At 53.4% G+C, this 14,963-nt stretch overlaps 7 protein-coding genes across 7 annotated transcripts; 5 read left to right on the plus strand and 2 right to left on the minus strand.

Moving 5' to 3' along the window:
• Positions 1 to 1,197: 1,197 nt before the first annotated feature.
• On the plus strand, positions 1,198 to 3,241 carry J4E83_006001 (uncharacterized protein; the record flags this gene model as incomplete). The annotated part of the gene is made up of 4 exons (XM_049332916.1): positions 1,198 to 1,224; positions 1,277 to 1,495; positions 1,548 to 2,588; positions 2,642 to 3,241. 4 exons carry the CDS (start codon positions 1,198 to 1,200, stop codon positions 3,239 to 3,241), a joined length of 1,887 nt encoding a protein of 628 aa, XP_049188158.1.
• A 481-nt stretch (positions 3,242 to 3,722) lies between these two features.
• On the plus strand, positions 3,723 to 4,830 carry J4E83_006002 (uncharacterized protein; the record flags this gene model as incomplete). The annotated part of the gene is made up of 3 exons (XM_049332917.1): positions 3,723 to 3,778; positions 3,829 to 3,968; positions 4,016 to 4,830. 3 exons carry the CDS (start codon positions 3,723 to 3,725, stop codon positions 4,828 to 4,830), a joined length of 1,011 nt encoding a protein of 336 aa, XP_049188159.1.
• Positions 4,831 to 5,353: 523 nt separating this feature from the next.
• Positions 5,354 to 6,422, plus strand: J4E83_006003 (uncharacterized protein; the record flags this gene model as incomplete). Its single annotated transcript, XM_049332918.1, has 3 exons — positions 5,354 to 5,465; positions 5,515 to 5,931; positions 6,223 to 6,422. 3 exons carry the CDS (start codon positions 5,354 to 5,356, stop codon positions 6,420 to 6,422), a joined length of 729 nt encoding a protein of 242 aa, XP_049188160.1.
• A 673-nt stretch (positions 6,423 to 7,095) lies between these two features.
• J4E83_006004 (uncharacterized protein) lies at positions 7,096 to 8,144 on the plus strand (the record flags this gene model as incomplete). The annotated part of the gene is made up of 2 exons (XM_049332919.1): positions 7,096 to 7,936; positions 8,122 to 8,144. The coding sequence occupies 2 exons, from the start codon at positions 7,096 to 7,098 to the stop codon at positions 8,142 to 8,144; spliced, it is 864 nt and encodes a 287-aa protein (XP_049188161.1).
• Positions 8,145 to 8,896: 752 nt separating this feature from the next.
• J4E83_006005 (uncharacterized protein) lies at positions 8,897 to 9,799 on the plus strand (the record flags this gene model as incomplete). The annotated part of the gene is made up of 1 exon (XM_049332920.1): positions 8,897 to 9,799. The coding sequence occupies one exon, from the start codon at positions 8,897 to 8,899 to the stop codon at positions 9,797 to 9,799; it is 903 nt and encodes a 300-aa protein (XP_049188162.1).
• Positions 9,800 to 11,380: 1,581 nt separating this feature from the next.
• On the minus strand, positions 11,381 to 12,986 carry J4E83_006006 (uncharacterized protein; the record flags this gene model as incomplete). The annotated part of the gene is made up of 2 exons (XM_049332921.1): positions 11,381 to 12,346; positions 12,393 to 12,986. 2 exons carry the CDS (start codon positions 12,984 to 12,986, stop codon positions 11,381 to 11,383), a joined length of 1,560 nt encoding a protein of 519 aa, XP_049188163.1.
• Positions 12,987 to 13,362: 376 nt separating this feature from the next.
• Positions 13,363 to 14,856, minus strand: J4E83_006007 (uncharacterized protein; the record flags this gene model as incomplete). The annotated part of the gene is made up of 1 exon (XM_049332922.1): positions 13,363 to 14,856. One exon carries the CDS (start codon positions 14,854 to 14,856, stop codon positions 13,363 to 13,365), a length of 1,494 nt encoding a protein of 497 aa, XP_049188164.1.
• Between the last annotated feature and the right edge of the window lie 107 nt (positions 14,857 to 14,963).

A 14,963-nucleotide genomic window follows, 5' to 3' on the forward strand; every position in this document is an offset into this window, starting at 1 on the left:
CTGAGCCCGTATCTCAAAGGGTGGCGTGAATAAGCCCTTGCATACCGCGTCTGGGCAGGAAGCCTCAACCGCTGCCACAGCGTCTTCATATCCGCTGGCCGAGGCTTGTCTCGTCGCTCGAAATTCTTGATGCCGGTACCCGGTGTCGTGGTGTCGCATGTCGCATGTCCGTCCCCTGAGCGTGCAATTACCGTGGCCGCAAATACGATCGGGGTCCGTTGCCCAGGTCTTGGGCAACGCAGAGAACATTCGGGAGACCCGCCTCGACGATAGCCCTGGCAGCATGGCCTTCGGAGGAGCGAATGGTAGCGTTCGGAGGAAGTCTTGGCTGTATGGCGCGATTGGCTAAGCCGTTGTCCGTATCCCAAGCTTCGAGCCATTATCTTGTCTATCTGCAGGCGGCCCCACAGCGTGGTTGTTGGTGGGAACGTCTGGCCTGCATCCCGCCAGCCTCCTCGATGTCTTGTCCGAATCAATCGCTGCGGTCGTCTTCCAGAACGTTTGTATCGACGCTACACCAACGCTATCACCCGCAGATAACCGTGTTTGCGGTCAAAAAGAGCAAGGTCGCTGATACCGCGATGAAAGAATGCATGGGCCATGGGCTGGGCCTCCAAGACCAGAGTCGTTGGAGGCGCGAGCTAGTGGCTCTGGGCATTTCTTGGGGACGACTATCGCTACCCCGCGACCACCTGCTTTAGGCAGGAGGTTAGTCGATGGCATGCGACTGGGGCGCCACAGGTAATTGTTATCTTGGAACCAGCAAGCTCTTCTTGTCTCGCTGCTTGCCAGTGGTGGTTAGCAACTTGGCGAGGCTTGAGTAGCCCAGGACGCCTCGGCGATGCGGTGCGAAAAGAGCATCGTGCAGCACCTATCGCGCACGCGCCGAATGCCTTTCCGGGCACAACAGCCGCGGTGGCAATGCGTTTGCTGATGGACAGACGGTGGTGAAGGAGTCGATACGGTGCCCATCCCTGTGTCGGTGTGCGCGCCTTCCTTATCGGGCCTGAAGCTGTAGAGCACGACGTCGGACCCGTGATTCGCGTGCTCAAATTAAATGCACCACCACCCCATTCTCTTTGCTCGTCAGGGTCTCTCTTCTCCTCGCCGCACCCCATAAACAATCACCTGGCTGCTTTCCCAGTCACTCAACCACGGTCCACCTTCATTGTCAAACGACCTAGGTGCACGCCCATCATGCCTGTTGGTGACGCCGGTGAAGTCGTGAGTATACTCTTCCCAAGCTCCATTGCATACTTGCTTACAACCCTTGCAGCAAGCTGTCGGCTTGGACCCCGCTCTTATTGACGCTTCTGGCGACCCCACGCGCAAGTACCCCGAGATGCACACAACCTCTGCGCCCGCCTACCTCCACTCTGAGGGCAAGGCCACGCTCCAGGACAGCTACCTCAACGAGGCCGATGACTTTCCCACCGATGAGGAGCTCGCCACGCTTCGCCGTGTGCCCGCTAGGATCCCATGGAAGATCTTCACAGTACGCAATCGCACTCGCAGAGCACGTGAGACAAACACTGACTTGACTTCAGATCGCTTTCGTTGAGCTTGTCGAGCGTATGAGTTACTACGGAACCGTTGCTGTATACTCCAACTACATCGCTAAGCCGCTCACTACGCCCACTGGAGCCGCGCTCAACCCAGATGATGCTGAGGCTCAACCCGGTGCCCTCAACATGGGCAAGCAGGTCGCTTTCAGTTTGACTACATTCAACGCCTTCTGGGTCTACGTCTGCCCGCTCCTCGGAGCCTGGATCGCCGACACCTACCTTGGTCGTTTCAAGACTATTCTATACTCCGTCTTGGTCGCTGAGATTGGTCACTTGATCCTCGTCGCCTCAGCTGCGCCATCTGTCTTGGAGAACTCCAACACTGCCCTCGGCGTTTTTATCCTCGGTCTCATCATCATGGGTCTTGGAACTGGAACTTTCAAGCCCAACATTGCCCCTCTTATTGCCGAACAAGTTCCTCAGGAGAAGATGCGCGTTGAGACACGCGGTACTGAGCGCGTCATTGTCGACCCTGCTGTCACTGTCACCCGTATCTACAACTGGTTCTACTTCTTCATCAACATCGGTGCTCTAGTCGGTCAAATCAGCATGGTTTACGCTGAGCGATACGTCGGTTTCTGGCTCGCGTACCTGATCCCCACCGTTATGTTCATCATCGCTCTCCCCGTCTTGATCTTCTGCAAGAAGTTCTACATCCTCCGTCCCCCGAGCGGTAACGTTATGGGCCCTGCTTTCAAGCTTCTCTTCAAGGCTCTTGGACGCGGAATGAGCATCAACCCCGTTAAGACTTGGAAAAACTGGAACGACGGCAACATGTGGACTGCTGTCAAGCCTTCCGTCCTTGGCTCCGCCGCACCCAAGTGGTACAACTTTGATGACGCCTGGGTTGATGAGGTTGCTCGTGGTTTTGCTGCCTGCTCCGTCTTCTTCTGGGTGCCTATCTTCTGGCTTGCATACCGCCAGATGGACTCCAACCTGACCCAGATGTGCGCCACCATGAAGCTCGGCGGCGTCCCCAACGACATTCTCTCCAACTTGGACCCCATCGCTATCATCATCATCGTAAGTACTGTCCAATGGTCTAACGCCCAGAACGAATGCTAATCGTACTATAGGTGCCTATCATGGACTCTCTCGTTTACCCCTTCCTCCGCAAGCGAGGTATCCGCTTCACTCCGATCAAGAAGATCACCGCTGGTTTCATCCTCGGAGCCTTCGCCATGGTCTGGGCAGCGGTTCTTCAACACTACATCTACAAGACCTCCGGCTACTACGAGACCAAGGACCCCGAGTACAAGACCGACATCACTGTCTGGGCTGTTACCGGTGTCTACGTCCTCATTGCCATCTCCGAGATCTTCGCCTCCGTCACCACTCTCGAGTACGCCTTCACCAAGGCTCCCAAGAACATGAGATCGCTCGTTCAGTCCGTCCAGCTCTTCACCACCGCCTTCTCTGCCGCCCTCGCCCAGGCTTTCACTCCTCTTACCGCGGATCCCCACATCGTCTGGAACTACGGAAGTGTAGCCATCATCTCCTTCGTCACCGGTATCGCCTTCCACTTCGCCTACCGTAACATGGACAAGAACGAAGACCAGCTCAACCTGCTGCCCACCGGTCACCTCGGCACGGAGGCTCAGGCTGCTGACATCGAGAGACGCCAGAGCGTCAACGAGGAGAGGCGCGCTAGCCTTGTCGCTCAGGAGAAGATGTAAGCGGTTTACATCGCGATGTGTTGATGCATGATGTTGTGATTCGCTTATCGAATCACCGTTCAACGATATACCCCCCCAACCTATTGGTTACCGCGCTTAGGAGGCTAGTTATGTGTTATGTGCCGCTCGCTGGATGCGTCGGTCTCTGGTCATGGCTAGTTTACTTACTTTAATGCCAAACATTCACTTCAAATCAAGAGTCTCATGCAATTGCGGTGATGCAAAGAAAATATTACAGTCCACATGGATCGAGTGTTCTCTCTGCGGTGGTGATCAAGCTGTGCTTACGACTATCGGCCCGAGTGCTCAGGGAAACCGCGCTAATGTCTCACGCTAAAGCCAGGGTCTCGCGATCGAGCATGTTCATGGAAGAATGGAACTTTCTCGCATGCTTGAGCGTCGCAATACCAAGTCTTGTCAAGTCCTTATGTACGTACCACATCCAACAACATTGCTCTAGAAGCTAATTGCGGAATTCAAGATGGCGACAGATCTATCGCAAACCACACGTGACGAAGCTGCTATACCTTCAGAGACGTAAGACCTCTCAGCCTTGATTGCCGTACCATCTACGCTGACGCTGCCAGCTTTCCTTTGTACGACCTTCCACAAGAACTTCGTGATAAGATATACGAGTACTCCTTCGAGCCCAAAGCAATCTTCCGCCTTGACCCATTCGGGCCTAAAATTAACGGCTACGAGCGACCTGAACTGTATCTGCCACCCAGTATGTTTACTGTCAATGTAACCGTACCAGTATTGACCTTTCCACAGATGAGACAGACGAAGAGATTGAGGACGATGCTAGGAGCGATCCGAACGTAAAGTTCGAAGGAGTAACTCATCGCCAAATCGGAATGCTATCCTTCAAAATCTTGATCGCGACGCCTTTGCTCGCTGTATCCAAACTCACGAACTTGGAAGTGAAAAAGGTCATTAAAATCGTGGAGAAAACCTGGGCCCGGACCATCCGAGAGTCTATTCATCATCTACACCACATCAATTCCCCTAGCCCCGCCTTCCTCGATCTCTGGTCCCGCAGTGAACTAGTCCTCGGTCATCAACCCGGCTCATCTCTCCTGTTCTTGAGACTTCTTCCAGATTCGCTCAACAAGTCGCTTCGTCGGCTCTACCTCACCTTATCTGTTACACTTACCGATCCCGGCTCGGGTTCTCGCGCAATATGGGAGCCGAATAATCCTGAAGAGCATGCCTTGTTTACCAATAGTATAGGGAATTACTTCCCGAACGTACGTGAGATGGCGATCGAGATCATACCGACATACCACGACTCGTGGCGTCTCGGCAGGACTCCTCCCTCGGAATATGTTCTCGATATGCTTTGGGAGAGCCGCTTAGATACTGTATGGTTCTATTACAGAGGTGACCTTAAGTCAGTATATACGGATAGACTCTTCTTGTGGGATGTGGCGATGGAGGGGAACAAACCCGGTGACTACGGTGAGGGGGACTTCTATTTAAAGGGGACGGAAGAGACCATCTTTCGTCCGTCGGCTCGATCCGCGGTATGGCGAGAACTACATGCCTTTCGCGTTGTGAAGATCACAAAAGAGCGGAAGCCAGCTTAGTACGGCAGCTGCGACGTGTCTTATCAAAACTCCCTGTCGTCTTGCTGGTCGTCGGCACACAACCCTGGCATTGGTCTAAATCCTAGCGTACTCAGTCGTATAGTGAGATTTTGTAGTAGTAGTAAAGGATCGGAAAATTGCAGAAAATCGAATTTCGCAGGTTTGCGCAATTTTTGGGGCGGCGTGTTCGTCGATGTTACGTGTGAAGAGACTCGCCAGGCCCGAGCGAGGAAACAAGAAGAGGTCCGAGCATTCGCGAGACGCGTCTCAGCGCGTCGCGCTAGTGCTGTCCCCTCCTTCCGCGAGCACTCCTCTTCCGTTGTTCTCGCGAGCGCAACATTGAAGCCCGATTTCACATACAGCAACAGCAATGCGTAAAGAGACAGCGGAAGAATCGCGGTCTGGCCATGGTGATGCTGCCGCACATCTAGACGTGTTAGGACTCTCCGCCCTACGCATCGCGTTCCTAAAGCTAACAACATGCAGTTTTCGTCTGCATGACCTACCGCAAGAACTTCACGATATGATCTATGATTATTCGCTTGAGCCAAGAGCGATCTTTCGGCATACGAACCGCGAAGATCAACGGGAACAAAACCAGGGTTACGACCTGCCAGAGACGGATTCTAGCAAAGGTACGCAGACTCGGGTGTAACCACCACGTCAGGACTAACTCTCCCATAGAAGACCCGCAGATGATTCTCGATATGATGTACCAACCGGAAGTGGCTGATGAGGACCTACCAGTTCCAGACGAGCTTTACGATGAGTTTTGGCATGACCCTAATGGGCCCCCAAGCCTTTTCTCTGACAGCCAAGAAGTCATGCTTACGTACAAGATCTTCATGTCAACACCACTACTTCTCGTTTCCAAAGAAGTTAATAGAGAGGCGGGGAGAGTACTCAAAGCCAACAAACGGGGATGGATCAATTACTACAACGAAGTTGCGCGTTCCAACATACACTACCATCGGATCATCAAACCCTCCAAGGCTTTTCAGTACCTTTGGTCTCGCAGTCAAGTAGTTCTGGAGAACACTACCGAGGACACCTTGTTCTTCCTGCAGATCCTACCAGAGGTCTTGAAAAAGAGCCTCCATAGTTTGATCATCACCAAAAGCTTGATAAATATTGATGATGTGTTTTCGATAGCACTCTGGCAAACTGACGACGAAAAGGGCGGATCGTTCATGTCAAACTTGATCAAAGGACACTATCCTAACCTGCGAACAATGGCCCTTGAGATACCAAGCACGGAGGAAGAGATGAGGAGCAATCTCTATAACGCTTCCCGGAGCTTATGCGATATGCTCAAGATGAAAGATCTAAATACCCTCAGGTACTTCTTCAGGGAGGCTTGCTTTTCTCAATCCGACGGCTAGTTTTTCCTAGATGTGGATCAAGAAGGGTTGGAGTTTAGCGATGACACCGACGACTACGAGGTGGGAGACGACGAATACTCCGAGCGCTACAAACAACCACTGGATGGCGTCGAGGAACCTATTTCGCCTACTTCAATCGGGTCTGCAGTATGGCGCGATCTCGGAATGGAGCGCGTCGTCAAGATCACGAGGTCGCAGACAGCGGCCTAGCGCTATGGGTACGACGTGTTCTAATTTTTGTATTTAATCGGACCTAGGTTGCAGTAATTCATCGCATCGCTCCGTCCTCCAGTCATTCTCATTGCAACGGTTAGTCAGGAGTGTGCCTGTTGGCTGTGCCACGCTACTCACCTCGCTCGGCGCCCACTCACTACCAGCCAAACAAATGTGTAGGAAATGTTTGGAAATATTGTCGCAACGTCGCGGTACTGCTTACAAGTATAGATGCCTTATTGGTGGTATACGTTGCGAGAACCGTGGTCAAAGTGTGCAACCATGGTACTGAAAGTCTGCCGCCTTCAGGCACCAAGATCACGTTTTCAGTTCCAGTATATATATTGCGCTTGGTTTTCCACTCTCATCTCATCTCTAAAATCAACCTGCTGTTTCCAATCATACTCTACAATTAAACTATTGCAGCAACTACCGAAACTCAGACATCATGACTCTTACCATGATTCAATCCTCAACCGAGTTTGAAGCGGATCAGCTCTACAACGCCATTCACTACTCAGATTTCGCCTATGACTACACAACGACGGTTTCAGCCTATTTGAAAGACTTTCCTGCTCTTCCCTCCGTTTCGACCACCGAATACTCCTACACACCAACCTCAATACCTACTTGGTGGTCAGATTTCACGCACAATACACTTTTGTCAGACATGTCTTATCCAGTCTCACCAAGAGAGTTGAAATCTCTCATCGCAGCCGAATTACATCAAGGTCTCACGCAGTCAGCTATCCTCCAGCACTGGATGAAGAGATCTGGGAGCGGAATCCCGCTTGGCAGTGCCGCTGCAGCCGCAGCACTCCAAGACGCTATTATCGTGGCCTCTGATGCCGAGTGGTACGAGCACGATGACCATTTCATCACGGAACTCGGAATATCTGTTCTCGATCCGCGTTCCGTGCCACAACCATTTTCCTCATCACCATGGAGTATTCTCCCCAGCATGGAGAACTACCACGTGCGCATCAAACCACACGCACATCTCACCAACAAAGACCTCTGCGAAGGGCATCCAGATGCCTTTCAATTCGGCAGCACGACCTTTGTCAGTGTGAAAGAAGCGAAAGAAATGCTGCGCAGCATTTTCACTCGCCGAGACATATACGGTAACCTACGTCCAATAATCTTCGTCGGCCACGCCGTGTCAAACGACTACGAAGTCATAAAATCGCGCTTTGGTCTCGACCTTGAAGAAATCGGCACCATCGTCGCAACAATCGACACACAAGTGCTGGCCGTAGAGCACGGCCTCGTAAACCCATCCCGCAAAATCCGCCTTGCACATCTCCTCGCCGAATACGACATCAAAGAACCATACCTTCACAACGCCGGCAACGACATCGTATGCACCATGATCGCCGCCTTCCTAATGCTTTGTCCTCCAACCCAAACCCCGCTCAACAAACTCCACTACGTGGACCTCAAAGCGCAACTCCGCGACGCGGGCCAAACCGCCATCAAAGAAGGTCGCGGCTACGGCGTCACGCGTTTCTGTGAGAAATGTGATTCCCATCACCACACCGCACCGTATTGTCGTGTGAGTGTCTGGCACTGTGAACATTGCGACAAAGACCCTTTGACACGACACATGGCGCACAGTCACAACTCGCAGAAATGCATTCATGTAGTTAAGCAGGCTGCGCTGATCAAGAAACAGGGTAGCATGGGCTATGGACAGGGTGGATCGAAGCGCTCGAGTAGTCCTAATGCAGTGCCGTGTGAATATTGTATTGAGAGTACGGATCCGAGACGGTATTGTAATGAGAATGCTTATGGGCATAAGACCGGGGATTGTGCGTGGCGGAGGTAGAAAACATAAGAAAATCAGATTAAAATATTCTTAATACGCGTGTTTAGGTTGCATACATGTGACGATTTGATGTTTGTTGGGTGTTCAAATCTGGGATGTAACTGCCCCGGTGATTGCAGGGTATCTCTTGCGTATTGATCGATCAGTACGGGTTGACGAAGGCGTGAACAGCTCATCAAAGAGTGCAGTGTTCATCTTCGATGCGCATGCATTCTTCGTGGAGATGTCAGGTCGATCGAAAGTGGTTGTGCGACCTAATTCGCCAGGTCGTCTTCTCGCTGCGAAACATGTCTTGTTGGGCGGGAAGCTGCAGCGTGCCTGCCTTCCAAGGTTAAGCGATGTCGCACAGCGTCGAAGCAGTGACGTGAGAAGCAAACGAGCATCTCCTCGTCGTTGCCTACACGCTTTCACGCTTTTCCATAAATCTGACATGTACCTTCTGGATGTGGCACCTTCCATTCCGACCACTTTTGTAAATCTTTCAAGTTGTGATCCCACCCTAGCTCTGTTTGTTCTTTGATTCCTCATTGCTGGGTACCGACGAGCTTTCAGCTGCTCTGCAAACCCGTAATACCTCGTACATCTGCTCCCATGTTTACGACGCTGGCATGACGCTGATATGTCTTCTCTCACCTTTCACGACATGCCCACGGAGCTCATCGAAGCCTGCGCGGAGTACTTGAGCGATACAGACCTTCTGTATTTCCGCTTGTCTTGTAAACATGCAGACGCAAAAACTCTACGCATAGTCGGCGAGCGCTTCTTCTCCACGTTCCAGACCAACCTCATGAGATCCGACATCGAGAAACTCGACGTTATCACTCCGGGTGGGCGACTAGCGAGATACGTCAAAGCCATCCGAGTTCAGGACGAAGAAGAGAAGGTTACCAGACTTGTACCCTATGGCGATTACGGTACTGACCTGGGTATCAAAAACCGAGATCAAGAGCGAGAGAATACGAGAGACGCGTATCGCATCTGGCCGCGCAAAGAAGCAGGCGTGCTGGGAGTAGACAGGATAGTCGTTGCTAAGTTCATGACCATACTGAAGGAAGGTCATCTATCTCTGGATAGTTTCGCCATTTACGACTATTACGATAGTTCAGCACAGCGCAATACACGATTGGCCACTACAGTCGCTGGAGCAATGATTTCCTACGCGCAACTGGCTATTACTTCAGTACGGATCTCCATTACTGGAATTCTATCTCAATACAGGACCCTGGTGACCTACAATCTCGACCGAACAAGACAAGGAGACAATGTGGGTCTCAGCTTGCTTCGAAAAGCAGAGGTTCATAGTTCAGGCGGTGGCCCTTCATCAAATTCCCGCTGTACACAAGTCTTCCACATCGCGCCAGCGTTGGAAGATCTCCAGTTGGAGCTCTGGGGGCGGGCAGACGCCCTGCTCGCCAATCTTTTCCACCAGCCAACGCCTCTCATGAAGCTCAAGACCGTGCGCTTGAAACAATCGGACGATATTGGGAGTCTCTTCAAAGGCATTGTATCGGCATCCATGGAGACCATGGACAGCATATATCCCTGAAATGTATCTAGGTTCATTTCAAGGCCGACTAGTACTATAGCAAGGGCAATATCACCTTCGAAGTCATTACCTCCTCTAAACAGCCCCCATAACCTCCTCCATCCACGGATACACCGTGCCATTCGCCTCGGGATACCCCATATGCAGCCTCCCCTGCATAAACCGCATCTCCTTCGGACTCCCATACTCCGCCAGCAACATACTATCCTCCACGGGCATACAACCATCCAACACGCCATTCACAAGCAACAACCTACAACTGCTCATCCCCTGCCCCACAACAGCCACGCCCTCTCCCTTCCCACTCACGAGCGAAAACTCGTCTTGGCATTTCTCTTTCATCTCGTCAAAGGACGAATAGCCGTATTTCTGGATATACGCTTCCTCGAGACCGAACGGGTATTCGTGTTTGGAGATCTGCGAGAGCCATTCTGAGCCGATGTAGTGGTGGGTGCCTGCGCCATGGCCTACGCTGCCGAGGAGTTGGGAAGAGTGCGTGTGCGCGAGGCGGATGGCGTAGTAGCCGCCGGCTGAGAGACCCCACGCGATAACCTTCTTCTCATTAAGGTAATGTGTTTCTTTGATCCAGTCTAGGATGCTGGTGAAGAGGCGGTCCGGCGAGAGCGGGTCGCGCTTGTTGGCGGGACAGTCGGCGGTGGTGCCGGGTATATCGCAGATCACGGTTGCCCAGCCGCGGTTTAGGTGCTCTTGGGTGCGCTCTGTGTTGTCGGGGCGGTGGCCGTCTAGGCCGGTGATGAGGAGGACAGTAGGGAAGGGGCCTGGGCCAGTGGGTTTGCGGATGTAAAGGGGGATGGAGGTGCCGTCGCCGTTGGAGGCTTGTTTGTGGGGTATCACGACTTCTTCGAGGGGAATGTCCCATAGTTGGGCGCCGCGGAAATAGACTTCTTTTTGCTCTTCGAAGACCTTCTTCTTGAGCTCCGTGCCGATGTAGGGGAATCGAGCGAGTCTGTATACAGCGTTTGCGTTTAGATATAGCTTCTTCGCTGCCTCTTTGTCCTTGCCTTCCATCTCTTTGGCTTCTTTCGCTAGGCGTTGCGCTGTTGGCAAGAATGCATTTGTGTATGCATCCTCGTAAGGGTCGTTGATGTTGTTGTCGATGAGATGCTTGAAGATGGGCTCGAAGTCTCCAAATTTGCCATCGTGGAATGGGTAAACGCCTTTGGTGCAGGGAAATTTCCATCGTTGTTCCCAGAGTTTCTGGATACTGCCGCGATGTCCATATTCCTTGGTGAAGAGGTCTCCGAGGATCCAATTTCCGTTAGGCATGATGCAAATCTTTCGATCGAAGGGATGTGCAAGAGTATAGTTTAGGCAAGCTGCCAGCTGTTTGCACGTCGTTGTCGCGCATACAAGCGTTGTATATACAGCCGTTTCGGGATCGGCGGGGCCGGCTCGCCAGTTGCTTCAGGCCCGTCCGGACGGACCCCCGCAAAATGAACTACGGCTTCCCGTAGTCTGCATCAACCAAACGTACGTTAAACTTCCGATGAAGCTGACGTTGATCTACAGGGATGATGCGACAAAGTGGCAAGACCCTGAATGCAGGTACGAGGATATGCATTATTGCCCGGGAAACTCTTCTACCTCTTCCTCCTCCGCTTTACGCTTCACGTACTCTCTGAGGACATGCACCAATCTCGTCCGACCGTCTTGCCTCTCGAACACCTGCGCGTGGTCTACAGTAGGCCACCAAATCGTCTCTGTGCCGTGGCCTCTCCACTCGGAGTCTTTCCAGGTTCTGTCCTCGCCCTTGAGGTCAGCACCGTTAAGGTACTTCCCGATGGTCTCGGTGTCAACTATCAGATCCCTGCCTCCGAGGCTGACAGTTACGTCCCGGTCTTTGAGGTCCTCCTTCCACAGTATGTTTTGTGCCCAGAAGAACTGGCGCGCCAGGGTTTGTGCAACCATCATGTCGGTAGAAGCGAAGTAATAGAGTTGGTGCTCGTTTGCGCCTTTCGGTCGACGCGCGGTAAAGTTGTACGCCACGTCGGGAAGATGTAACAGGAATGTAACAGGGTCGATGAAGACCATCGGGCCGATCTTGGCAGCGGTGATGGGGTCCCGAAGAAGGTGGGTGGAGATTACGGAGCCGTAAGAGTGACTGGCCAGGACAACTTTGTCGAAAGCATGGCGTTCTAGGATCATGTTGATCTGGCGGCAAATGTCGTCTTTGTCTGGAATCGCACCGGTAATGCGGAAGCTGACAGGCATAATTTCCACAGCGACAATGCCGACCTGACCATCTTGTGCCGCAAGCGGATCGTGTTTGTTTATCTCGTTCAAGGACTCGACGTATGGGTGCAGGCCGATGCCGATGCCGTGTACGAAGAGAACGGGCAGTCGCGTCTTCGAGGTGTGTGGTCGGTACCAGTAACTCAGATCAGGCGCGGATGAGATGTTGCGCGTAGTGAGATTGGCGAGTCGCGGTGGGAAGATGGCCAGCGAGGAGCGAAGGTGGGTGCGGAAGAGCATGAAGCCGTAGTAGCGCAGACGAGCGGCGGTGAGGGTATCGACCAGCATGACGATCTGTCGCCGTCAGTATCACATATAATCTCAAGACCAGCAGACATACCATATACCACAGAAACGGCCGATGCGCCATGTTGACTTGGTCGATAGTCAGACGCAGGCTCTTTGCGCTGCCCATGCCAGGCGCCAGCTTCCTTCCTAGCATCGTCTCTATGCCATCCGCATACTCGTTGAGCTCGTCGTCCTCGGCATTGGTTTCTTCCGGGTGCGCCTGCCGTCTCTTCCTCCGCTCCTCATCGCTCTCAGTGCCGCGGTTCAGCAGTGCCCACGCGAAGAACTCGCGCACATTCTCGCGTCGTATTTCGCCTGGCCTCGCGCCCAGAAACCACCTGCTGACGTAGTACTCAGGGTGAGGGATCTTATCCCAGCATCGCCAGAAGAGCTCTTTCCTCTCCTCCTTCTCGAGGGGCGGCGGGTGTTGCGCAGAGGCTTGAAGCGCGCGCTTGCGGGGCAGGTAGACAAGCAGCCAGAAGGCAGTCTCGATGATGCTCCACGTGAGGAGGAAGCGACGGAAGGCCGTGTGCGGGGGCTCTGCGATGCTGAAGGAGACCCAGAAGATGCTGAAGGGCGTGATGGCGCGGAATCCCAGGATGCACGCCCTGATGAGCAGGTACTTGGGGAGCGTGTTTTCGATCATGGCGAATGTGCGACAGGATGTTAGCTATCAGGAAGTCAACCGCACCCCATCGAAAGGCATGGCGGGGGTATTATCGTTATCATGGTGGAAGTTGTTGACGGCTACACGGCAGGGTTGCTGCTTACAGCCCGCCGATGACGCAGCTGCCTGCTGCTTTCTTTGGCTTAGTCAGCAGCGCATCACACTTCTCGCAACCACCACCGTATTCGGCAGAGTGTACTTTCATCCTATATTGTTTGCATCTATGCTAGACCCAGGGTATCTTCAAGGCGTTTTTAGCCGTCATCTGAACTACCAAAAGCAACTAGTCACCTCCCGGCCCGTTCAAAGCGCCGCCAATCTGACGCCGAAACACCTGTGCAGTCCTTCTGCCATCTCAACCTTGGTTGTATCCTCCGTGCCCTCCACGTGGAGGGTATCCACCACGACCACGACCGAACGAAACGTTGCCATAGCCGCCTTGGCCGAGATGTCCGCCAAAACCCCTGACTGAAGGGTGTCCTCCCGGGCCTGGCGGGGCGGAGCCATGTCCACCAGCAGAGTCGAAGTACTGTCGGAGACCGTCATAGTTCATGGTAGGACCAGATGGACGAGTGGAACCACGACGTGACATGGGACGACCCCAGTTGTAGTACCCCCCACGAGGCGGATTCTTGGTCTTTGGTTTCTTGAGGGCCCGAGCAATAGCGTCCTTCTCGCGCCGAATGAGGGCCTTCTTGTTGGCTACACAGATGCAATGCTCGGTGACGTGTTCCTTGCCTGGCTCGATATTGCACTTGTTCTCTTCGCACTCATCACAATGAAGGTTTGTGGCTGTGCAATCTGACTTCATGTGGCCGACGGTGCCGCATTTGAAGCAGTACTTCTCAACGCCACCGAGGCTATCATCGAAGTTCGCCACACTATGGCGCTCCAGATCTCCTGCCACTTGCTGCATACTCTTGTGTGCGAACTTCTTGCACTTGTGTCCGCCCAAAACGATTTGGAATGCGGAGATCAACGTGCGAGCGGCGTCGTTTGCCGCCGTGTGGGAATCACTATGCTCGAAGGAGAGCTCTTCGACCATACGCCTGAGGCCAACCTGCTCGTTCCTCGGCATCATCCAGTAACCCTTGTCACGAACCAGCAGCTGGGTGTCGATGTAGCGCACCACGGTACCGATTGGCTCCATGTCGAAACCAATAGCCTTGGACTTGAGGTTGTTCAGATCGTGTCCGACGTCGTGGCCGAGAACGACGATGGGGAAGTTACCCTTGAGGTCGGGGAAGTAACCCTTGAGGCGGGGGACGTCACTGATGGGTTGGACAAAGAGGTCGGTCAGGATCTGACGCGCCTCGGCGAAGGTGACGAACCGGCCTTGACCGAAGCGGTTGCCTTCGACTCCCCGCGATGCTGGATTCTGGTTCGGGAGATGGGACGTCTCGATGGTGCGTAGGAGGTAGAAGCGGATTTCCTTCATCAGGTTCTCCCCGTGGTCACCGAAGTCTCCAGTGGCCACGATGGGCAATACATCTTGACGACCGAAGGTAGCGATGCCGACCTCGGTGGTCTCATCGGTATTATTCGACCAGTGCTCACAGTCAATACAGATGACGATGATGTGGTTGGCGAGGTCTTTGGCGATGTCGGGGATGTTCTTGACGCATCTACCTCCGACGCAGTGCTCCCACACTTCAAGGTCGCTGGCTTCCTTGAAGCGGGCCTCGAGCGCGATGATCCTAGGGTCTCGAGCATCAGGTGTAGCATCTATACTGACTGCGTTGAAGCTGGCTACGAGCGCGGCGACCGCGGGATCTTGAGTATCAGGTTGAGTACTTGGAGGTGGGGCAGCGGTGACGGGGACCGGTCCACCTTGGGAGTTCTGGGACATAGCGGTGTCGCTTAAGAGAGGTAGAGTACTGGGATGCGGTGAGTATCCCATGGCGGTGGGCGAGTCCGCTGTCTGCAGAGGTAGAGGTACGAAGTCAGTCTATGGCT

Source organism: Alternaria metachromatica (genome assembly GCF_023757995.1).
Source record: "Alternaria metachromatica strain BMP 0045 chromosome Unknown scaffold_12, whole genome shotgun sequence".
In the NCBI taxonomy this organism is placed as follows: domain Eukaryota; kingdom Fungi; phylum Ascomycota; class Dothideomycetes; order Pleosporales; family Pleosporaceae; genus Alternaria; species Alternaria metachromatica.